At 42.2% G+C, this 23,788-nt stretch overlaps 1 protein-coding gene across 4 annotated transcripts in view; it reads left to right on the top strand.

The window, feature by feature from the left end:
• Nucleotides 1-23,788, top strand: part of SPOP (speckle type BTB/POZ protein) — a 77,109-nt gene that overhangs the window by 34,957 nt on the left and 18,364 nt on the right. For 3 of the 4 annotated variants that reach the window (XM_002719303.5, XM_070060831.1, XM_070060832.1), the window contains 3 exons: nucleotides 7,590-7,640; nucleotides 22,118-22,261; nucleotides 22,951-23,072. In XM_002719303.5, coding sequence (XP_002719349.1) covers nucleotides 22,184-22,261; nucleotides 22,951-23,072 — 200 coding nt within the window. In that variant the 5' untranslated portion in view covers nucleotides 7,590-7,640; nucleotides 22,118-22,183. The remainder of the gene's footprint in view (nucleotides 1-7,589; nucleotides 7,641-22,117; nucleotides 22,262-22,950; nucleotides 23,073-23,788) is intronic. The other variant, XM_051824879.2, reaches the window with a different exon arrangement.

Raw genomic sequence — 23,788 nt, 5'->3', positions numbered from 1 at the left:
TTAAGTGACCCCAGTGCTGTGCAATATCCATCAACTATAAGAAAAATACTTTGCTAACCTGGATTTTCACTAGTGAGAAAATCTGAACTGAATTCTCATTGGCTTGATTCAGACTACATTGTTGTCTATTTAAAATATTACTCCATTGTTATTGTTGTTTTTCAAGCTTCTTAAATTGACCATTTTTCCTGAATTCACAGATTGGAAAGGCTTCAAAAGAGAAAGACAGGATGACCCTGTCAGCTGAAATCCTCTTCATTCACTTTCTCACTTGTGTTTCCCACCCTTGCTCCACACAGAAAACCCATGCTGTGAATTAGTGTGTATCCTAGTCCAGTGCATTGTAGATGTATATGCAGATATACAAATATATTCCTTTATGTGCTTAACTGTTGCATGACAAATGATATGAGAGTTTTTATGTTTCAGTTTTTATAAATTCTCTAATAGTCACAGTTTTCATTTATTCTTGTGTCCTAGACCCTATGTATGTTGGTACATACAGATCTAGGTCTTCCATTTTAGCTTTTATTATTTTATTTTTTTAAGGATTGATTTATTTATTTGAAAGGCAGAGTTACAGAGAGGCAGAGAGAGAGAGAGGTCTTTCAACTGCTGGTTCACTCTCTAGATGGCTGCAATGGCTGGAGCTGCGTGGATCCAAAGCCAGGAGCCAGGAGCTTTCTCCAGGTCTCCCAGTGGGTGCGGGGGCCCAAGGACTTGGTCCATCTTCCACTGCTTTCCCAGGCCATAGCAGAGAGCTGGATCAGAAGTAGAGCAGCTGAGACTTGAACTGGTCCATGTATGATGCTGGCACTGCAGGCCTCGGGCTTTATCCACTATGCCAAAGTGCTGGCCCCTTAGTTGTTTTATTTTTATTTCATTATATGATTATGTTTAAATTGTTTGCAGGGCTGGTGCTTTGGTGCAGCGGGTTAAAGCCCCAGCCTGCAGCGCCAGCATCCCATATGGGCACCAGTTCAAGTCCTGGCTGCTCCACTTCCAATCCAGCTCTCTGCTATGGCCTGAAAAAGCAGTAGAAGATGGCCCAAGTCCTTGGGCCCCTGCATCCATGTGGGAGACCTGGAAGAAGTTCCTGGCTTCAGATCAACTTAGCTCTGGCCGTTGCAGTCATTTGGGGAGTGAACCAGTGGGATGGAAGACACCTCTCTCTCTCTCTGGCTGTACCTCTCTATGTAACTCTTTCAAATAAATAAAATAAATCTTAAAAAAAAATAAATTGTTTGCATCTTTTGGCTATTACCTATAGGACTCCGGTAAACAACCTCTTTCATACCCCTTCTGGCTTTCTTTTTTCTTCAGGAGTTTGATTACGCTCTAAATATCTCATTATTTTAATTCTTCCTCTTGGCACAACACTTTGGTATTTACAAGTCACTATTGAGGGAGGGAGAATGAGGGAAAATATTTCATAATTTCGAATACCAGTCTTTTTTTTTTTTAACCAGGGCAAGAGGCTCTGAAATTTCTTTGCTTGTTGATTCTTTTTGGAATCTGATAAATTTGGCAACTCTGCATTTTAATATTTTGTGTTTTTATTGTCTCATATCCAATAGCTGTTTTTCATAAGCTTCAATAACTATTAACCTCTTTTCCTCCTCTTAAGTTTTCTTTTACTACTTTTTAACTCTCAGAATATTTTCCACTCTAAATGTGGAACTGCTCAGGGATCTCCAATCCAAGGCAAGTCTTGTGTTACCTTATAAGTTCAGCATGATTCAGACTTCGCTGATATTTATGGAAGAGTTCCTTGGAGCATTCTTAGCCAAAGGAAGCATTTTTAAAATATGCCTTTGCCTTGATAATCAATTAAAACTGTTACATATAAATTTGGCCATTGGGCCATGTGTTTCAATGACCAGTTGTTTTCATTATTTATTTATTCTGCAGTTTTTAGTGTGCTTTATTCTTATTGTGAGGTTTAGTATATTTTTAATTCTTATGCTCCATGCCTTTCCCCTTTTAAACCTGGATCCTATTCAGAACTTTGAGCACTTGCAATCCTGAAGTGTTACAAATGAAAACTGTTACTCTTCTCTAATGACATACTCTGCCTGCTGCAAGCCTTTGAGTATGACTTCCTTTCTTAACAACTAGTCTGGGCAGCCACCTGTCTCCTGAACATATGAACTATCTTTAAGAATTTGAGAATTTTTTAAAACATCCAATAAGACCTTAAAATGGAAATCAGCATAATAAATATAACTAGAATATCAGATGCCTGAGAATTTTCTTTGAGATTTCTTTTTTTTTTTTTTTTTTTTGACAGGCAGAGTGGACAGTGAGAGAGAGAGACAGAGAGAAAGGTCTTCCTTTGCCGTTGGTTCACCCTCCAATGGCCGCCGCGGCCGGCGCGCTGCGGCCGGCGCACCGCGCTGATCCGATGGCAGGAGCCAGGAGCCAGGTGCTTTTCCTGGTCTCCCATGGGGTGCAGGGCCCAAGCACCTGGGCCATCCTCCACTGCACTCCCTGGCCACAGCAGAGGGCTGGCCTGGAAGAGGGGCAACCGGGACAGAATCCGGCTCCCCAACCGGGACTAAAACCCGGTGTGCCGGCGCCGCTAGGCGGAGGATTAGCCTAGTGAGCCGCGGCGCCGGCCTGAGATTTCTTCTTTGTACATGATTCAGGTCGTAAGAATTGTGGCTGGAAAGTTACCTTTATATCTAGGTGTACTTTGATTTTCACGTAGATTAATTATCCTCTCAGAAGTATAAGTGTGTGGAGGGCCGGCATTGAGGCACAGTGGGTTAAGCTGCCACCAGTTTTGGTGCCGGCATCCTATATCAGAGTGCTGGTTCAAATCCTGACTGCTCTGCTTCTGATCCAGATTCCTGCTAATGAGCCTGGGAAAGCAGTGGTGATGGCCCAAGTACATGGGCCCCTGCACCCATGTGGGAGACCAGGATGGAGTTCCAGGCTTTGACCTGGCCCATACCCAGCTGTTGTAGCCATTTGGAGAGTAAATCAGCAGATGGAATTTATCTCTCTCTGTCACTCTGCCATAAAAATAATTTTTTTTATTATAAGCATTATCTTATACTCAGAAATCGCTGTCATGGCACCCTGTAGGCATTCCTGTTTAGCAAATCATCTTCCTTACACGGTCGTAATCATTGAATTTGAATGGGTTTGGTTACCCGCTCTTTGTCATATCAGCCTCACATTTTATGCCATGGAGAAGTGTTCCTATTTTGAATCTTTGTTTAGAAGAAAAAACCATGTTCTTATATGGAACACTAACACTGTAGAATTCTCCTTTCCCTTCCACTCTGGAAACACTATTATAAGACTTTTTTTAGTTCTTAAGTAAAAAATATTATTTTTCCTTAACTGTAGTCACCCTCTTGGGATATTTCATTTGGGTATATAACAGAGGCCTTTATTGTTTCTGTGGCAGTCAAAATATAATTCAGAACTTTCTTGTGGAAATTTTATTTTGTTTGCATAATTCATTCTTTAAAAAGCTTTTTTTCTACTTGAAAAATAAAGCATGCTCATTTTTTGCAAACTTAAAAATAACAAGAAGTATAAAGGAAGCAGGCAGTCAGTGCGAGTGGTGCATGTGATAGGTAAGCCAGTTTACATAGCACCAGCATCCGTGGGAGTTTTTGTCTCTTTGTGCCCTCAACAGCATTGTTATTAAAAACAGATACTGCACATTTGTTAGGGAAAATGTAATTATGTTTGTATCAGCTTTTAGAAGCCTTATCTATGACTCATATTAATAAGGCATAAACCTAAAACTTGTTAGTAAAATAAACTTTGTTAATTTGACACACAGAGAGGGGAAACAGTCTGTCTTTTGAGCATGGAGAGTTACTGTCTAAACTTTCAAGAATGAAAAATCCACAGGAAAAGATTAATTCAATCATTTATTAAATAAATATTTGTTTCTGGCCTTCCGTGTGCCAGACACTGTGTGGGTGCAGCAACAAAACAGACAGGAATCTGCCTTCTTGGAGCTGCTTCTCCCAGTTACAGGAGACGGGTCGTAAAAGATACAACATGGTATGTGCTGTAGGGAAAAAAAATAATGAGGCAGGAATAGGGTTGTGGCTGTGGAGGGGAGAGGATTACATTTTTAAGAGTGTCAGGGGAGGCTTCACAGAGACGGTGACAATTAAGGAAAGACCCAGCCATGGTGAGGGAGAGGATCCCGCAGCCTCTAAAGGTGGAGTAATCCAGACAGAGGGCAGAGCCCCGCGGCAGCACGGGGCCTCTTCTGTCTGAACAGCCGCCACCAAGGGGCAAGCTCCGGGAACGCAGATGAGGCCACGGGGATGGCAGAGTACAGCTTGTGCGGGGCCATGTGGCCATTGTACTCACTGCGGCTTGTGCTTGGCATGTGGTGGGATGTCACCGGAGGTTTCAACAGAGACCACATTCAACTAGTGCAACTCCGAAGTCCTTGGGTCCCAGCTGGGCTTTTTCAGAAGCATTTCTTTCTTACAATAATTTGGTTATTAACTAATGACTCCTGGTGAGGAGTCATATGTAGATTGAAACATTTGTGTCAGTACAGGAAATTCCCCGAGTTACAGACCTTCTGCTGATTTAAATTCAAAGAAGACAAGTATAATAGGAAGTCCTGTCTGTAGGTGTTCATCCCTGGGTGGTCCCGCTTTATTACTGAGTTCTCCTCCTGAATTCTTTTTAAGAAAGAACTCACAGGTGGAGTCTGTGCAAGGCATTGTATTCACTCTTAGATTTGGGAGGCTAGATAGGCAATGGCCTCTGTGGGTTTTTTTTTTAATGTATGAAATATAGCAGAAAAACAAAACATGACCATATAGTTTAAGGATTAATGATAAAAAGCAAGTAGTTATATAGCTATCAAGTAGACCTAGAAATACATCACTGCCAGTGCCCAGAGGCAGCCTGCTGTGTGTCCCTCTTGAGATCATAACCCACACCGTTGCTCAGTGGCAAGCACTCTTCTGACATTTCTGATCATTTCCTTATTTTTCTTTATGAATTTACACCAAGGATTCATTCCAAACCAACATATTTTAGTTTTGTCGGTCCTTGAATTTTTTCTAAGTGCAATAATACAACATGTTGTCTTTTGTGTCTTCTTTCATCCGTGTCGTTACACAGAACCACACTTCAATTTCATTGTCAGAGGAATGTGGTGTGCCACAGTCGCTCTGTCCACTTGGATCATGCCTGGTTGCTAACTGTAGACGTTCCCATGTGCATGTGCTGATAGATAATCAGGGCTTCCTCTAGGCCGTTTATTTGGGAATGACATTGCTGGATCTTCAGTTTTATTAGATAATCACTGTTTGCCCAAATGGTGGTACCCAGTTTGGCCTCCTCCCAACACTGAGTGTATCCCTGCTCCTCCCAGCCCTTGCTAGTATTGCCAGACTCCAAATTTGCAAGTTCATTGGCCAGAAAGTATTAATTCTAGCAAATTAGCTGAGAAACAAAACCTTAAGCTTGGAAAAAACTAGAGAGTGAAGGACTAAAGATACTGCTTTGTGCTTCAAGAATCAGAGATCCCGAGCATTTTCTAGAGTGGGTTGATAAGTCTGCTGCCTGGGAATAGTTACGTACAAAGTCCTGAAGGGATTTGTCTTTGTACAGGCAGAGGTCAGGAGCCTTATCTGTCTCTTTCGTCACTGTGTCTCAGAGAATGCCTCGCACACCTGACGGCCAGTAAATATTTGCTAAATGAATTCATCCTGGCCCCTGTTACCCTTAACAACTCGGCAGTTTTGTCAGCTTTATTCTCTGGTATCTGATGGAGACTGCCCTGTTCACAGTTTGTGGTGATGGCTCATTCTGTTACTGCTAGTAACTGGGAGGGGTTTACCAGAATCTGTTTTAGTCTAAGAGAAGCTTGTTTGTACTAGTGTACTAACTTAGTTAATGTTGGCATGTACATTTCAGGAAGAGAGTCGGTTTTTAAAGAATCATATACCTCACGATTTTGACAGGATTTCATTTTCCCACGAGAGGGGCCTTAGTACCAGGATTTTCTGCCTAGGTTCTGCTCTGCGATGCTTCCCAACGATTCTTGTCCCTGTGTCTCTGGGGAACCCTTTTGTAAGATACGGCAGTTCACTGGAATCGTAGTCTTAATCCAGTCTTTGGGGACTGCCCACCCACCCTTCTCAGTATAGCAGCTGTTTATTAAAAACATGGGACACACAGTTGTGTTTAAATGTGTTTCACTTTTGTCTTCTTTGTACTCAGAGCAGTTTTTAATTTATTTATTTGAAAGAGATGTCCCTTCTACTGGTTCATTTCCCAAATGCTGGCAACACCCTGGCTAGGTGAGGCCAGAGCCAGGAGCCAGGAGCACAGGCCTGGTCTCCCAGGTGGGCCTTGTCTTGCTGCCTCCCAGGGTGCACATTAACAGGAAACTGGAATCAGAAATGGAGTTGGGACTTGAACTCAAGCACTCTGACATGAAATGCAGGTATTGGAAGCAAAGTATTAAACATTGTGCCGGGTCGGCACTGTGGTGTAGCGGGTAAAGCTGCTGCCTGCAGTGCCAGCTTCCCATATGGGCACTGGTTCGAGGCCTGGCTGCTCCACTTCCCATCCAGCCCCTCTGCTATGGCCTGGGAAAGCAGTGGAAGATGGCCCAAGGCCTTGGGCCCCTGCACCTGTGTGGGAGACCTGGAAGAAGCTCCTGGCTCTTGGCTCCTGGCTTCGGATCAGCACAGCTCTGGCTGTTGCGGCCAATTGGAGAGTGAACCAGCGGATGGAAGACCTCTCTTTCTGCCTCTCCTTCTCTCTCTGTGTAACTTTGACTTACAAATAAATAAATAAATCTTAAAACACACACACACACACACACACATTGTGCCAAATGCCTGCCCCCAGAGCAGTTTTTATTTATTTATTTTTTATTTATTTACTTAAGAGTGAGAGAGACAGAAAGGTCTTCCTTCCATTGGTTCACTCCCAAAATGGCCGCTATGGCCAGAGCTACACCAATCCAAAGCCAGGAGCCAGGTGTTTTTTCCTGGTCTCCTATGTGGGTGCAGGGGCCCAAGCACTTGGGCCATCCTCCACTGCCTTCCCAGGCCACAGCAGAGAGCTGGACTGGAAGAGGAGAAACAGGAACTAGAACCCAGCACCCATATGGGATGCTGGCACCACAGGCAGAGGATTAACCAAGTGAGCCACAGCACCAGCCCCCCCAGAGCAGTTTTAAGAAGACAATTTTACATAAAGACTTAATAGTAACTCAGCCTTTTATTAGGGAGCTGAGCTGGCAAAAGTGATCACTCATCTCTGTTGACATGGGGCAAGTCATTTACCTCATTTTTACTGTTCTTATAAGCCTAGTTATTGGAAGAGCTTGGATTTTCCAACTCTGATTTCTAATTATCAACATTTAGAGAAATAACTAAAAAATAGTACATTCAGAACTAGTGACAAGCTGTAGGAATGGTAATTTTGACTAGCAAATCATTTCTTACTAGGCATTTCTCTGCAGCTGTATCACCTGTTTTTTTGTGAGTTTCCCTTTTACGATAACAGCCAAAGTAACTAAAGACTTGTATGAGGTTCTGAATTTAAGTCTGATTCATCGGTTCTATTTCCAACAGAGGTTTCCTGTTAGAGAAGACAAATTGGAGTTTTCCTACTGACTTGATTTGGTGAGTTTTTACTAAGTTTTATTTTAAATATGGTTTAATTATTTAAAAAAACAGAATGAGATGCATAAAATATTTACCATGACTTTTAAAAATGCACATTTTGAGTGTAATCTGTTTTATTTCAGTGTAAATGGTAGGTAAAGTTGAAGTTATAGTAAAGTAAGCATGTAAGATTTATTTTTCTATTAATGAGCATTACAGATAGTGCTGAAATGCCTTTCAAAAATGGTTCATAAAAAGTTTTATTCTAAATATCCTGGCTGCTGGCTTCAGGTTGGCCCAGCCTAGGCTGCTGGCAGCCACTGGGGGATGAACCAGCAGATGGAAGATACCTCTCTGTCTCTCTCTCTTTCTGACACTCTACCTTTCTGATAAACAACAACAAAAATCTTACCTGATATAAACCAGAACTGTTTCTTTGGATTTAAACTTCTGATCACTGGTTAATAATGCATGATATGGAAACTAAGTGTAGTAGTAGTATTCTCCCTAGAAAAAGTCTTCAGGGTAATTAGAATTATAGTTTATTAAAAAAGATAGTAAAGTGGGCTTCATTTTACTTTGAAAAAGGAGTTTGATTTTGAGCAGATTGCATGAGTGTCTTGCACCTTACATCTCTTCTCTCTACAGGTAACAAAAACAGGCAGGCACTTGCTGGCAGTTAAGAATCTCATGTCCCGAACCACATTACCTGGGTTCGATAGCCAGCGCCAGCTCCTGACCCTGGCTTACTGCCAAAGCAGACCCTGGGAGGCAGCAGCTGTGGCTCAAGTTACTGAGCTACATGGAGAGACCTGGCCCGCATTCCTGTCTTCTGGCCCAGGCCCAGCCCTGGCCATTGGAGACATCTGGAAAGTGAACCAGTAGATGGGAAGCTCATGTTCTGTCTGCTTCCCAAATAAATAAAATTTTAAAAAATTTTTCATCAAATAAATTTTTGAAAAATCTTTCTAGCATTTTGGATACCACCTTAAAAGTTTTACTTTGTGATTTAAGATTTTTACCTCAGATGCTTCTAGAATCTTGTTAGGTAAAATAGGTGTTGGTGCATTTAGTCCTAAGTCCTAATACAGATTGTCAGGATCAGGAAAGTCTGTTAAAACAGACGTTCTGTCTAACTTTCCTGTTTTGTGTGCCAGTGTGGTTTTACTTTTTCCTTGAGTCATGAGTTTTGGAATGAACATTTAAATCTGAGCACTTCTTGCCTATCCTTTGTTCCAGTTAGTTTACTTAGAACCTTAACATTAACACAGAGTTTGGCTTATTTTTACTAGCTTTAGGAGTTGGGGGAAGAAGAGGGAATTTGTTTTCTTAGGTAAGGTCCATGCGTGCATAGACCTCCCTCTGTCTCATCTGTCTCAGTCACAGGGAGGTCTGAGTGCTTTCATAAAAAGAATCATTTCCGGGGAATAGTAATTCTGTACTGCTAGATAGTAGATAGTAGTAATTTTGAATGTAATTGGTTGCCTTTGTTGTAGATCAAATTCTCTCTGGCAGGAGGGCCTTTTCAATGTTCAAGTTAATGCATTTATTCCAGATTGTATACCTTAAGACAATTTAGATTTTCTCTTTTGAAATTAATTTCTTGGGCCCCTTCTGTAGCCAGATAGTTGTTAGCAAACTGCTCTGAAGGAGCCAAAGTTGTGGCATAGCAGGTTAAACCGCCTGCAACGCTGGCATCACATTATGGGTACCCATTCAAGTCCTGGCTGCTCCACTTCAGATCTGTTTCCCTACCAGTGCACCTGGGAAAGCAGGGGAAGATGGCCCAAGTGCTTGGGCCCCTGCACCCATGTGGGAGACCCAGAAGAAGCTCCTGGCTTGTACAGCTTGGCCTAGCCCTAGCCATTGTGGCCATTTGGAGAGTGAACCAGTGGATGAAAGCTCTCTCTCCCTCTCCTTCTCTCTCTCTAACTTTGCCTTTCAAATAAAAAATAGACAAACATTTTAAAAAAAGAAAATAGCAAGTGCCTATAGACTTATTAAACAAAAACTTCATAAAAAAGATTTTGAAATGGCTTGACTGAAGTATAGAAAGCCAAGGAGTACACTCCACCCCTCACCCCTGGTTTGGCTTCTGCAAGGCCTCCAAGGTCGACAAGGTCTTTTGGGTCCAAGGTCGACAAGGTCTTTTGGGACTTGTGGGGTTATGCAACCTCTCCTGTTTGTTTCATGAAGTGACTGTTCTGTATTTGAATTCCTCAGACTGGACATGCTTAGGTGGTATCAGGGCTGCCTCTTTCATCTGTTTACCATTTACTGCTTATATTTTATAAGGTTCTTAATCATAAACGACAGGGTAGAAGACCACAGCCTCTCAACTCCCAAAACAGCTTTGGGAATATTCATTATACAACAAATAGAATCTTAACAGGGTTTCCCCTCTTCTTTCTCTTTCCTCCCTTTATGGATTCTTTTTCAGCTCTTGTTTCTATTAAGTAGATTTTTTTCAACCTAGATGAGAAATTTTTGATAATATGTGGGATGTGTTAACATATTCATCTTTCCCAACTTTGCTCTTCGTGGCCCTAGAGATTTGTGCCCAAGCTATTCCGTGGAATCAACACATGATTCTAATTTGTGAGAATGAAAAAGTTGCTGATTGTTTGGTTTTGCCTTTCTAAATTCATTCCTAAGGATGTTTTCTTTTGGAACGGAGACCCACTTTGAAGTGAAATAGCCCCTTTATAATCACGTTTTGTTTCCTGGCTTGGATCATTGTAGCTCTTTTTCGGATATCTCCCAAGTGATGGGTTTTGAAAGTGATGCGTGGAAAAGCTTAATCTGATGAACCCTATCTGCTGGTTTTGTTTTTTGTTTTTAAACAGCTGCAGGAGTTTTTCTTCCTAGCGGGGGCTCTGTTATTAGCAGCAGCAGCACATCACCTATGAGACCTCTACTTGTGCAGCCATGGTTGAGTCTGCTGGGTCCTCCACCCAACTGTAGATTTTTTTTCCCCTCTGATGTTATGGGGATATATTTAGCTTAGCAGTCACTTGTGCCTAAATTAGAAAACCAAACAAAAAGTCTTCAGAAAGATCTAAGGAGTTGCAGTCCTGCAAGGTGATTAAGTGGCATCTGCCCCTTTCCAGGACAGATGTCTGCGTGTGGAGCAGAGATGTGTTGCAATCTTCCTGGACAGATTTTGGGGTAGAGAATCGTGCTGATATGTCTGTATCAGTAGCTCTTACATAATGAACAGCTTTTAAGGAGAAGGAATGATTTCCCAGCTTAATTTAAATTGGCAATAAATTTTTCTGCTCTTTGTTTTTGCTAACTAAAAAAAAAAAATGCATCCACAGTGAGAATTATCCTGCATTTTAACCTTTGAGCTAGCTGCTAAGGTCTCCTTGGGGACAAGGACAGTTTGTAGTTATTTATAACCTGTAAGAAGGGCAGTAAGGCAGCAAACAGCCAGCACACACTGAGGCTTGCGAGGCAGGGGGAGCAATCTGTTGTTTTCCTACTGGATGTGCCTCCTTGTTCGTCTTCAGCTCGACTTTGCCTGGATGAGCTTTGCTAGCCAGGCTATTTCTACAAAACACTGTGTCTTACTATCTTCTAGCTGTACTCTGTCCTTAGATCAAGAAGGAGGTTGAAGCCTGTTTATATACAAAAAAGTTTCTAAACTTCTTCATTTCAGCATGTCTACTGCATAAGAAATATCTGTGAGCCAGGGGCACTGACTTGCACAGGAAATACCAGTGTCTGATTTGTCCTTACGTAAAACCGTTGGGAAAGCAACTCAGAAATATGTTCTGTGCATTAGCTTCGTATAGTTGTGTCTGTGTATATTTTAAGATATGTCTACATATTTACATGTTTGAATTGTGTGTATATTAAATGATAATTATCTGTTCTCCACTTGGCAATTTTAAGGGACTCAAACCCAGTGTCTGATATGAAAATCATAAGTCAAATCTAAGAAAATGCTAAAAATCTGCCTCAGCTGACTGTCAGCATATTGAAATTTTATTATATAGAATTTAACTTGAGATAATTTAGAGGTGTAGCCTGGGCTCCTGGCAGCTGCTGTAATGGTACTTTCTGTAGCCAGAATTGACTTATTCCAGGAAGTGTGCTTCTCTCACTTTATCTTTTGGTTTCAGGAACTCCCCCATACCCCTTTCAAGTTTCCCTTCTCTTCCAAGTTTTCTTGAATTAAAAAAAATTTTTTTTAAATTAAGGAAGAGTGTAATTTTGAAATGTATTTTAAATTGGAGTGAACTGAACTGATAATTTTTTAAATGTATTGTTTCAAAAGAATGCTTAGATTCCTATAGTTGCATTCATTCAACTCCCATTTTAACTTTATAACTAGAACTCATTAAGGAAAAATATGATTTCAAAAGAGAAAATCTATTTATTCAACCACAATTTCATTGACCAGATTTTTGTTTAATTAATTTATTTATTTGAAAGTCAGAGTTGCAGAGAGAGAAGGAAGAGAAAGAGGGATCTTCCATCCCCTCTGGTTCACTCCCTAGATGGCTGCAACCGTCAGGGCTGAGCCAAACCAAAGCCAGGAACCCAGAGCTTATTCCAGGTCTCCCACATGGATGCAAAGGCCCAACCACTTGTTCCATCTTCCACTGTTTTCCCAGGCACATTAGCAGGGAGGATCAGAAGTGGAGCACCTGGGACACAAACCAGTGCCCAAATGGGATGTCAGTGTTGCAGGCAGTGGCTTCACCTGCTATGCCACAGCACAAGCCCCATGAATTTATTGAGTGCCCATTAGGATTCCATCCTGGTCACTGAGAATGGTGTCTTGCCAGGTAGGCATAACTTCTAGTCAGGGAGACATAAGGGAAAAATCAGAGATCATTTCAGATAGTGGTAATAAGAGAGGCAGTGTGATGGGAGGAGCAGGCCAGAAGGGGGTACTACAGGTTGAGTGGTTGGGGAAGACCTCTCTGAGGATACTCCACTTGGAGGGAGAGCTAGATGACAAGAAGAGCCACTGTGAAAAGCCCTGAGGGAAGGAAGAGCTTTCGAGGGTGAGGAAAAGTGCCTGATGTGGCCAGAGAGCAGAATTCACCGCTTGGTAACTAAGTGGAGGGCTGGCAGTGTCGGGGAGGCGGAGGCAGTCCTGATGAGGAGGTGGGCCCAATTCAGATAGCCATGGAGCCACTGAAGAGCTCCACTTTGTCTCTCACGTGGTTCTGACTTATGAGCCTTCCTACAACTTGGGAAGTTTGTAGAGGAATTATCCTCCTAAATGTTTTTATTTACTCCTTGAATAGGTGATAAATTCACACAATTCAAAACTGTAAAGTACCAAACTGAATTTTCCTTCCTAGGAAGTAACCACCGTCCTTAGTAATACATTTTCTATTTAAAAAGTAGAAATAACTTCCTTATTCTTTTTTTTTTCTATAGATGCTTATTCTACCATTGTTGATGGACTTTCAAGTTATGTCCTATTTTGTATGTTTACAAATAGTGCCACAGTGAAAACCCTTTGATTCTTGTCTTGTAAAATATATCAGCAAGGTTACATTTGTAGAAGTGGGATTGCTGATCAGAGGGGGTGTACATTTCTTATTCTGAGACATTGCCCTTCACAGGGATTGCAGCAGTTTATTCTCCAACCAAAAACGTTCTCCTTACCCTGAGCAAGTGTTACCAAACATTTTGATCTTTGCCAATTCAGTGGGTGAAACAGTGTGTGGTTTAATTTGCATCTATCTTAGTATGAATGAGGGCTGAACATCTTTTATATATCTAAGAGCCACTGGTGTTTCCATTTCTGTAAACCGTTGTCTCCCTCTTCCCCCGTTTTTCTGTTAGGCTGTTGCTTTTTTTCTTCTTAATCTCTAGATTCACTTAATATTGCTAAATCCCACTATAGGTTTATTGTTTAAGAATTTAAGAAATGAAAAAAGCAGTCATCTTTATCTTGTAAAATTTTACAAAGCATGAAGCCGTTGAGAGACACAAGAGAAAAACCCACCCTTTCCCTTGCTGCTTGAGGACTGTCTCCCTTGTCTTTGGTTCCATTTTAAGAAGTGTCTCTAAATTTAAAAACAAAAAAGGTGCGTTTAGTATTTTCTTAGACTAGATTGAACTACAGAAATTTTACTCATAACAGATGTTCAAACAGCATTCAAACCTTGCAACAAAAGAAGTCAGTGTGACCTGTAGTAACTGTCCTTGGGGTAATGAGAAAGCAATGTTTACCTCCTGGGCTGTATATGATTGAGTACACTGTAACAGAAGAAACACAAAGCTCCTTTTAGATCACATTAGTTTCTCAAAAATGAGTATACCCAAGTCTTTCATAATTTTTTTTTTTAATCAACAATCTTTTTGGCATCTTCTTTTTTGGAAAATGCAAACGTCTCTCAGGTTTAAAATAGTTATAACATTGGGATTTGTTTTCTTACTTGGAAACGGTGCTAAGCTTTAAATGAAAAGAAAGAGAGAGAGAGGCTTTTAAAAAGTCCCTAACCAGAGTGGTGATGTGGTGCCTCTTGTGGCGCCAGCACCTCATATGGGTACCTGTTTGGGTCCCAGCTGCTCCATTTCTGATCCAGCTCCCTGCTAATGTGCCTAGGGGGGCAGGTGAGGATGACCCAAGTGCTTGGGCCCTTGCCACCCATGTGGGAGGCCTGGAGGAGGCTCCTGGCTTCAGATTTGTCCAGCTGTTGTGGCCATCTAGGGAATGAACCAGTGGATAGAGGATTTCTCTGTTCCTGCCTCTTTTTCTCTGTGGCTCGGCCTTTCAAATAAATGAGTAAGTCTTTTATTTTTTTAACCCCCTAACCATTCTCTAGCAAGAAGTTCCATTTTCATGCTGTGCATTATGTCGAACTACTTGAAATTTCCAGTATTGCACTGTTTATGCCATATGAAACAATAGTTTCATGATTCAATCTCATATCTTCACAGTCTTGTCATTTAAAAATTGATGGCTAGGACTGGCGCTGTGATGCAGCTGGTTAAAGCCCCAGTCTACAGCGCTGGCATCCCATGTGGACACCAGTTCAGGTCGTGGCTGCTCCACTTCCGATGCAGCTCTCTGCTATGGCCTGGGAAAGCAGTAGAAGATGGGCCCCTGCATCTGCGTGAGAGACCTGGAAGAAGGTCCTGGCTCCTGGCTTCGGATCAGCACAGCTCCAGCCATTGAGGCCATCTGGGGAGTGAACCAGTGGATGGAAGACCTCTCTCTCTCTCTCTCTCTCTGTGACTCTGCCTTTCAATTAAATAAATAAACCTTTAAAAAAAAGTGATGGTTATCAGGCTGACTCATAGATACCATGATACACAGGCCTATCTGTGTTAATTGATTTGTCTTTTAATTCTCTGGATGAGTAGATTAGATTATGGAAGAATGTACATGGGAAATAAATGAAAGGTATTTTAAAATGACTACACAAGCTGTCAATATCACACTTTTTCAGAGTGTTCAAGCCTAGTTGAGTATACTGCAAGATAACCTATTGGAACGTTTTCTCTTATTGCACAAGAAATTTATCTTCTGTCTTGAAATCTTGAAAAAATTCTGACTATGGAAGGGTTTACCTCAAATTAGTTACTGATTTGTGTTGTAAAAATGAAGGAAATTATAACTGGTCCTTCCTCTCTGGTTGAATGAAGATTTAACACTGAATGAACTACTTACCTTTTCCCAGATCTTGGGCTTGAGGTACCAGGCTAAGAGTTTGGGCCTTGTATATTACTTATCTGAAAGAACAAATTAATGGTTTTCATTATATTACAGATTTGATATATTCAGCATTGTTCAGAGGGCTGCTTTAGAGATACATGAAAAAAAAAAGTTAATGAAATTGAATGCAACTGGATAGGTGTTTCAGGCATCAAAATATTTTTACAAACCAAAGTATGAATACTTTCCGTTGCAGGCAGGCTATACCACAAAGACCAGTTGTAAATTCTGATGAAGCAGCTTAACGTGTACTGGAAGCAGTAGAAGTGTTCATACATGTAAAAGAAGGCACGAGAGAAGTGTAGGTTCGGTTGAAAGCTTTACCTATGCAACATGATGGCGTTAATACATTTCCTTTTTCACTTCTTTCACCCCCCAAAGTTTAACCCTCTAGTTAGAGCTCATATTGTATTGATTGACTTGAAACTCTAGTCAGAAATGGTTGATGACTGCAAGATCTCATAATACCTGCTGGAGATGAGCGTATTGCTCTTAGTTGCTAGCTGGTGCTGCCTTCATTGTTATTTAAGCAGGATTACAGTTGACAGAGGTCTTCTGGAGTATATATCTTGATGTGACTCCGAGATATGCATCCTCATAGGTTGGGGTTTAGTAGAGCAAGCAGGAAAATAAGCAGTGGTAGCTAGATACCAGGTATGTTCAGCCTCGGAGTCGTCAGCATGCTAGGAAGGTTGGTAAGCTTTGGAAATAAGTTTCTCCTTAGAGAACTTGGACAGTCTTGTCTTAACTTGTTTGAAGCCAGAAATGATATATCTTAGCTCTAATTGTCTCCTACAAAGGTTCCCAAACTATGACCCTCAAATAGATCTCTCCTTTTCTGAATTGTTTTTCTACTGCAGCAGTCGGCATGAAGTGCTAGAGAGTTGATGCAGCACCAGGGTACTTTGCTGATGAACACTTGGCCTATGGTGCCTGCTATGAGTGAAATTAATTAACTTGTGCTATCCTAGTCAATTTCCCTCCCAGCAGGTTCTGCCCTTACAGCTGCTCCATGCTGGACACTGGGTTTCCAGTTCAGCTGCTGGCTTGGACATTTTTAAAAATTGGAAGATAGTTGATATATATATAAAAAATATAAATGAAAGACTTGGCTACAAACTAAGTTAAAAGCAAAACAGGGCCGGCGCTGCGGCTCACTAGGCTAATCCTTCGCCTGTGACGCCAGCATCCTGGGTTCTAGTCCCGGCTGGGGCGCCAGATTCTCTCAGTTGCCCCTCTTCCAGGCCAGCTCTCTGCTGTGGCCCAGGAGTGCAGTGGAGGATGGCCCAAGTCCTTGGGCCCTGCACCCCATGGGAGACCAGGAGAAGCACCTGGCTCCTGCCTTCGGATCAGCGCGGTGCGCCGGCTGCAGTGCACCAGCCACGGCGGCCATTGGAGGGTGAACCAACGGCAAAGGAAGACCTTTCTCTCTGTCTCTCTCTCTCACTGTCCACTCTGCCTGACAAAAAAAAAAAAAATTAAAAAAAACAGATGAGAAAAAATGGTCAAGACCAAAATTATTTATTTATTTTTTCCTGGTTGCAGTAATGGGCAAGATTCAGTAGCCACAGTTAAGGCATTAAAATAATCTTGTTTTAAAAATAGGCCTTTTCTTGGCCTTAGAGAACTTGTAAATTGTTAAATAAATTTAAAGGTTTTTTTTAACTTAAAAACAAGAAAGTAGTATTTCATGATGTTTCACTGTAGAGCTAAGCTTCAACCCACACTTCCAGAGCCAAATTTTAACTAATGTGTAAAATTCACATCTTCAGTTCTACCTTGCCTAAAAGTAGGGATTTTGAAACTTTTTCTGGCCAGTAGTGCTAACTGGCAATAATAATAGATGCTATTTATGAAACTCTGAGAGGTGTATTTATCTGTTACTGGACATATAAGCAGTTCTGGGAGAATATGTTTTTCTGTCTAATGCAAACTGCCTTGAAGGTGATCACAGAAGCATTTGGTATGTGAATCCCATGAACCAAGAAGCCCAAATGCCAGTGCAGTGCTTAGCTTGCTTGAGAGAGCACACCCTGTGTATAAGGCTGTTATCCTGTATCTGTGATACATGGGATGCTTCAATTGTAAATGCCTGTAGGATAGTGTTTATGACTAATGGGGATGGCATTTAATTCCATTCTTTTTTTTTTTTTTTTTTTTTTTTTTTTGACAGGCAGAGTGGACAGTGAGAGAGAGAGACAGAGAGAAAGGTCTTCCTTTGCTGTTGGTTCACCCTCCAATGGCCGCTGCGGCCGGCGCGCTGCGGCCAGCGCACCGCGCTGATCCGATGGCAGGAGCCAGGAGCCAGGTGCTTTTCCTGGTCTCCCATGGGGTGCAGGGCCCAAGCACCTGGGCCATCCTCCACTGCACTCCCTGGCCACAGCAGAGAGCTGGCCTGGAAGAGGGGCAACCGGGACAGAATCCGGCGCCCCGACCGGGACTAGAACCCGGTGTGCCGGCGCCGCAAGGCGGAGGATTAGCCTAGTGAGCCGCGGCGCCGGCCTAATTCCATTCATTAATAGTAATACTCATTGATGGTACTACTATATTTTATTAATCTTCTCCGTTTCCTGTTGCTTGACTAGTCAACAAATGTTTGTGAGCTGAATTACTATTGAATGACTGCTTTTATTATTACTTATTTAGACCTTTTTCTGCAAAGAATTTGAGGCAAATTTCAAAAATGCATAACATGTAAACAGTTGATGGAATTATAGCAAAGGGAATACAGAATAAGTATATTATATATATATATAATAGGACTTATAGAACAGCCCTTTTTTTTTTAAGATTTATTTATTTATTTGAAAGAGGTACAGAGAAAGAGGAAGAAACAGAGGGAATCTTCCATTCTCTGGTTCACTTCCCAGTGACTGCAGGAGCCAGAGCTGGGCCCAGGCCAGAGCCAGGGGCTTCATCTGGGTCTCCCACCTGGGTGGTAGGGGCCCAAACACGTGGGCCATCATCTGCTGCTTTTCCCAGGCCACTAGCAGGGAGCTGGATCAGAAGTGGAACAGTTGAGACACAAAATGGCACCGGTATGGGTTGCTGGCATTGCAGTTTGTGGCTTTACCCAGTGCACCACAGTGCCAGCCCCAGGACTAAAGTTTGAAGAAATAAGAGTCCAGATTTGTCTCTGGACTTCTAGTAACCAAGCGAAAAGGGCAGCATGATCAGTTTTTATATTGCCTGCCATGACTGAAACAAACCAGATGTTCAGAAAAGAAATTTTGTACATTATAAAGCACAGTGTGATAAAAGGGAACATATCCTTACACTGTTACTTCAGTATTTAAAAAAAAAGTACAAAGAATGATGCATACTCAAGTACCTAACTTAAAGATATTTGAGTTGTTGTTTTTGCCTCCTATTATCCTTATTTTAAAAGAAACATGAGGCTGGCGCCGTGGCTCAATAGGCTAATCCTCCACCTTGCGGCGCCGGCACACCGGGTTCTAGTCCCGGTCGGGGTGCCGGATTCTGTCCCGGTTGCCCCTCTTCCAGGCCAGCTCTCTGCTATGGCCAGGGAGTGCAGTGGAGGATGGCCCAGGTGCTTGGGCCCTGCACCCCATGGGAGACCAGGAAAAGCACCTGGCTCCTGGCTCCTGCCATCGGATCAGCGCGGTGCGCTGGCTGCAGCGGCGGCCATTGGAGGGTGAACCAACGGCAAAAGGAAGACCTTTCTCTCTCTGTCTCTCTCTCTCACTGTCCACTCTGCCTGTCAAAAAAAAAAAAAAAAAAAAAGAAACATGAAAGAGAAATTTGGAATGTGTTACATTCTTTTCCCGGTCTCATTCTCCCTCCTTCTTCCAACATGAAACTGATGCATTACTTGTTGATTTTTCATTTGTACTGTATGCATGCATCTGTAAATAATATATAAATCTTTAATTTGCATAAGTAATATACTGCACATGTCATCCAAAACTTGCTTTTTCATTAGCACTGTGCTTGATGCTCATGGTGCTGTAGATTGAGTTCATTAATTTTCATTCCTGAAATATAGTTTCCCATGTCATGGAAATAATAGTTTAGTTTTCAGTTCCTCTAGCACTGGATTTTTAGTTTGTTTCTAGCTTTTCCCTGTTATAAACAGTGTCAGACTGAGTGACCTTGTCTTCTTGGCCCGAGTGCAGGATTTCTCTAGGGCAGTGGTTCCAAGACCAGCACATCAAGATCACCTGGAGAGGCTGCGTGTAGCGCAGCAAGTTGAGCTGCTGCTATGATGCCAGCATCCCATGTCAGAGTGCTGGCTTTAGTCTCAGCTGATCCAGCTCACTGCCAGTGTGCCTGGGAAAGCAGTGGAAGGTGGCCCAAGTGTTTGGGCCCCTGCCACCCCCTGGGAGACCAAGGTGGAGTTCTAGGACCCTAACTTCAGCCTGTCCTCGCCCTGGCCATTGTAGTCATTTGGGGGAGTAAACCAGAAGATGGAAGATTCTCTTTCTTTCTTTCTCTCTCTCTCTCTCTCTCTCTGCCTTTCAAATAAATAAATAAATAAATACACCTAAAAAAATCACCTGGGATTTTGTTAGAAATGCACTCTTGGACCCATCTCAAACCTCTGAATCAGAAACTCTGGGAATAGCGCCAGTTAATCTGAACTGATTCTCATGTAGTCTAAATTTGAGAACCACTGTCCTAGTACATACATAGTTAAAAGGAAACATACTATATCTTTAGGTACATGTAATTTCAACTATGGCCAAATTCCTATCCAAAATATGCTTACCTATTTATGGTGTCACCAGCAGTATATGAGAGTTCCCATTTCCACATACCTAGTTGTTTGTTTGTTTGTTTGTTTTTTAAGATTTATTTCTTTGAGAGGCAGAGTTACAGACGGTGAGAGGGAGAGACAAGAGAGAAAGGTCCTCCATCCGCTGGTTTACTCCCCAAATGGCTGCAACAGCCAGAGCTAGGCCTGTCTGAAGCCAACATCCAGGAACTTCTTCCAGATCTCCCATGTAGGTACAGGGGCCCAAGCACTTGGGCCATCTTCTACTGCTTGCCCAGGCCATTAGCAGAGAGCTGGATTGGAAGAGGAACAGCCAGTACTTGAACCAGCACCCATATGGGATGCCAGTGTCAAAGGTGGAGGCTTAACCTAATATACCACAGTGCTGGCCCTGGTTGATTTTTGTGAAATGTTGAAGAGCTATTTTTTTCATAAGTGATATTTTATAAAGTAGTTGACCATTAGGGATTTTATAGGAACAATTTAGATATCAGTTTTTATATATTAATAAAATTATCCCTTTGTTGTACATTGCAAACTTTTTTTCTTTCAAATTTATCTTTCAGCTTTGTTTTTAGTGCTTAAAAACTATAACCAAATTCACCAGTTTTTTAATTGCTTATATTTAAGGGGCATGCAACATTGTGTCTTGATCTGCATGCATATAATGAAATGATTACTACAGTCAGGACAGTGAACATACCAATCATCTCACAAAAGTTACCTGGTTGTGTGCATATATGAGAGTACCTGGAGTCTACCCTTTTAGCAAATTTCTGATATACAGTACTATCGTATTAGCTGTAATTTATGTCGTGCACTAAATTTTTTTTTTTTTTAAGATTTATTTATTTGAAAGGTAGAGTTACAGAGAGGCAGAGGCAGAGAAAGAGAGAGAGGTTTTCCAACTGCTGGTTCACTCCCCAAATGACTGCAACAGCCAGAGCTAAGCTGATCCAGAGCCAGGAGCTGCTTCTGGGTATTCCTTGAAAGGTGCAGGGGCCCAAGCACTTGGGCCATCTTCCACTGCTTTCCCAGCCCATAGCAGAGAGGTGGATCAGAAGAGGAGCAGCCGGGACACAAACTGGTGCCCATATGGGATGCCAGTGCTGCAGGTCGGGGCTTACCTTGCTATACCACAGCACTGGGCCCCCCATCAATTTTTTTTAATATCTTTTGTGTTTAGAAAGGCCTTAGAAGGAATAATTTTGAGTTGGATTTTATTTGCTACTGGGACACCCCATTGTGATGTATCACACTTATTTTAAAACAGTCTGAGCTATATGAAAGACGTGAGAATTGGAGAGATTTGGGAACCATTTGTATAAAGGCAGAAATATGGCACTGATAGGATGGATAAAATTGCCATAAAGAGAATGTAGTTTGAGAAAATGAGGATTAAGTCATGAGGAACAATAGTAGAAGAAGAGAACCCAATAAAAGAGATGGAGGGATGATCAGAGAAAGCAAAACATCTGGGTGAACAGGTGGAAAGGGAGTGTATGCAGGGCCTTACTTCTGATGTTGCAGAGAAAGGAGTGCATGGCAGAAAGGGTTGAAAGTGCTGCTTTTCAAGAGAGCAGCTCAGGGTGAATTGGGCAATTAGATGGCTACTCTTAGTAAATATGCAGTGAAGTAGAGGAGGAGAGGGGACAGGATTAAGAGGGAAACTGGTCATTTTGCTTTCAGAGTGGAGTATTTACACCCCAAGGGAAGGAGCTACCTGGCAAGGTTGTGTCCTGTGAACTCTGCACATCTTCAGGCAGCCTTTCCCTAGATTACTTTGTATACCCTTTGGGTAGATTCATTGGTAAGGTTAGATTGAGAATTGTACAAAAGATTAAAATGGGATGACATAAAATAGGATGTGACTAGAAGAGTGCTTTAGATTAACTTATCTTCTCTGAATTTGACATTTAGATTTAGGGCCTAAGTGTTAGGGAACCACTGGAACGATCAGGATAGGTGTTCCAGGCAGGAGACAGCATTTCCAGCCGGGGAAGTCCAGACAAGCGTAGGATGGTATATTAGTAGTCTACAAAAGTCTTCTCGCATCTTGGGCCTGAACAGGGTGAAGAGAGAACTGTCATCTTTGCCTCCTGACTTCGGAAATTTTGGTTAACCTTCAAACTGGCGATGTCAAGAGTTCCAAGTCCTCCACCTCCGGCAGAAATGTCGAGTGGCCCTGTAGCTGAGAGCTGGTGCTACACACAGGTGAGTTCACGTTTTTTATCCTGTGACTCTTGTGTCTTGGAGGGATTTGGCATGTGAATGAAATAGGATTGCTCTTCTGCCTTGAGTTTCTTGCTTTCTCTGGGATACAACTGCCAAATAGCAGGTAGATAAGGTGATTGTCCACCTTGGATTTCTTGGTTTTCTACATGGAATCGAATGCCCTGGGCTAGTGTTTTTCAGTGAAGGTTGGAGTCTTTCAAACTAGATCTGCTTACATCCCTCTTGATGGAAATATTCTGTGAAGGCCTCCTGTTGGGGAAACCAGGTTTGGCCTTTGCAACCCCAGGTGGTGCCATCAGCATCTCCATCGCAGAGGCTCATTTTAGGAATGATTTTTATCATCTGTTTTCCCAACCGTGTTTTCATCTTTTTTTTTTTCCCTCTTTGTTTTTGGGTTAGGGGTGTTCGTGTTGTGCTCACTTTCCATGCAGGTGTTTCTGAGAAGCTGAAAAAAGTTATAAAGCCAGTTGATCAGTGTGAGATTTCTTAAAATGTGGCTAAGGGACCTAAATAAGGCAAGAGAAAGCTGAGCCTGGGTGCTGGCTAAGAGTGCTGGTGTCTGTCGGGGTCGCGCCAAGGGAGGGCGGGGAAATAATGATCTGACCTTCAGCCTGTTTCCTCAGGTTGCCCACTTCACATTTAATTGCTTCCTGGTTTTCTGTCAACAGATCAAGGTAGTGAAATTCTCCTACATGTGGACCATCAATAACTTTAGCTTTTGCCGGGAGGAAATGGGTGAAGTCATTAAAAGTTCAACCTTTTCATCAGGAGCCAATGATAAACTGAAATGGTGAGGAAGAATACCTCTAGCTATAAACATTTTTCTGAAAGTTGCCTGGTTTGCTTGTTTTTATGGGACACTGACTAGACTGCGATGCATTCCTTGAAGGCAGGGACTTTGTTTTGTTCTCATTGTATTCCTCAGTGCCTAGAACAGGACCTGGCATGTAACAGGAGCTCATTAGATATGTGTTGGATTCATTCGATGCGTGTATCAGGGGTCAGCAGAGTTGAGCTCGAGGGTGTGAACGAGTGGAGTGGGTCAGTGTTACGAATGAGATCCTTAACCCGGTGTGCGTGGTAACTGCTCAGCAAACAAGTGTGAGTGTCCTTCTCCAAGGCGGGGCAGCTGCTGAGCTCCAGCCCGCTGTAGCTGTGTGTGAATCAGGACTGGCTGCTGCCATGTTCTCTGTTGGTTTTTTTTTTTTTTTTTTTTTAAAGAAACGCCAGAAGTCTAAATTTTAGCATAGCATCTCTTAAATCACCTGCTTTTAAGCAGTAAGCATACGTAAGTGGCCGACGAGAGTGTTAGGCTGGTGTAACTTGTTCATCCCGTATGCAGTGGTTACATCGAAGACCCCATATCTCTCTCTTTTTTTTTTTTTTTTTTTTTTTTTTTTTTGACAGGCAGAGTGGACAGTGAGAGAGAGAAAGGTCTTCCTTTGCCGTTGGTTGGTTCACCCTCCAATGGCCGCCGCGGCCGGCGCACCGTGCTGATCCGATGGC

Source organism: Oryctolagus cuniculus, chromosome 17, assembly GCF_964237555.1.
Source record: "Oryctolagus cuniculus chromosome 17, mOryCun1.1, whole genome shotgun sequence".
Taxonomy (NCBI): Eukaryota; Metazoa; Chordata; class Mammalia; order Lagomorpha; family Leporidae; genus Oryctolagus; species Oryctolagus cuniculus.
The sequence above is the reverse complement of the archived record's forward strand: the minus strand, read 5'-3'. Positions and strand labels throughout refer to the sequence as shown.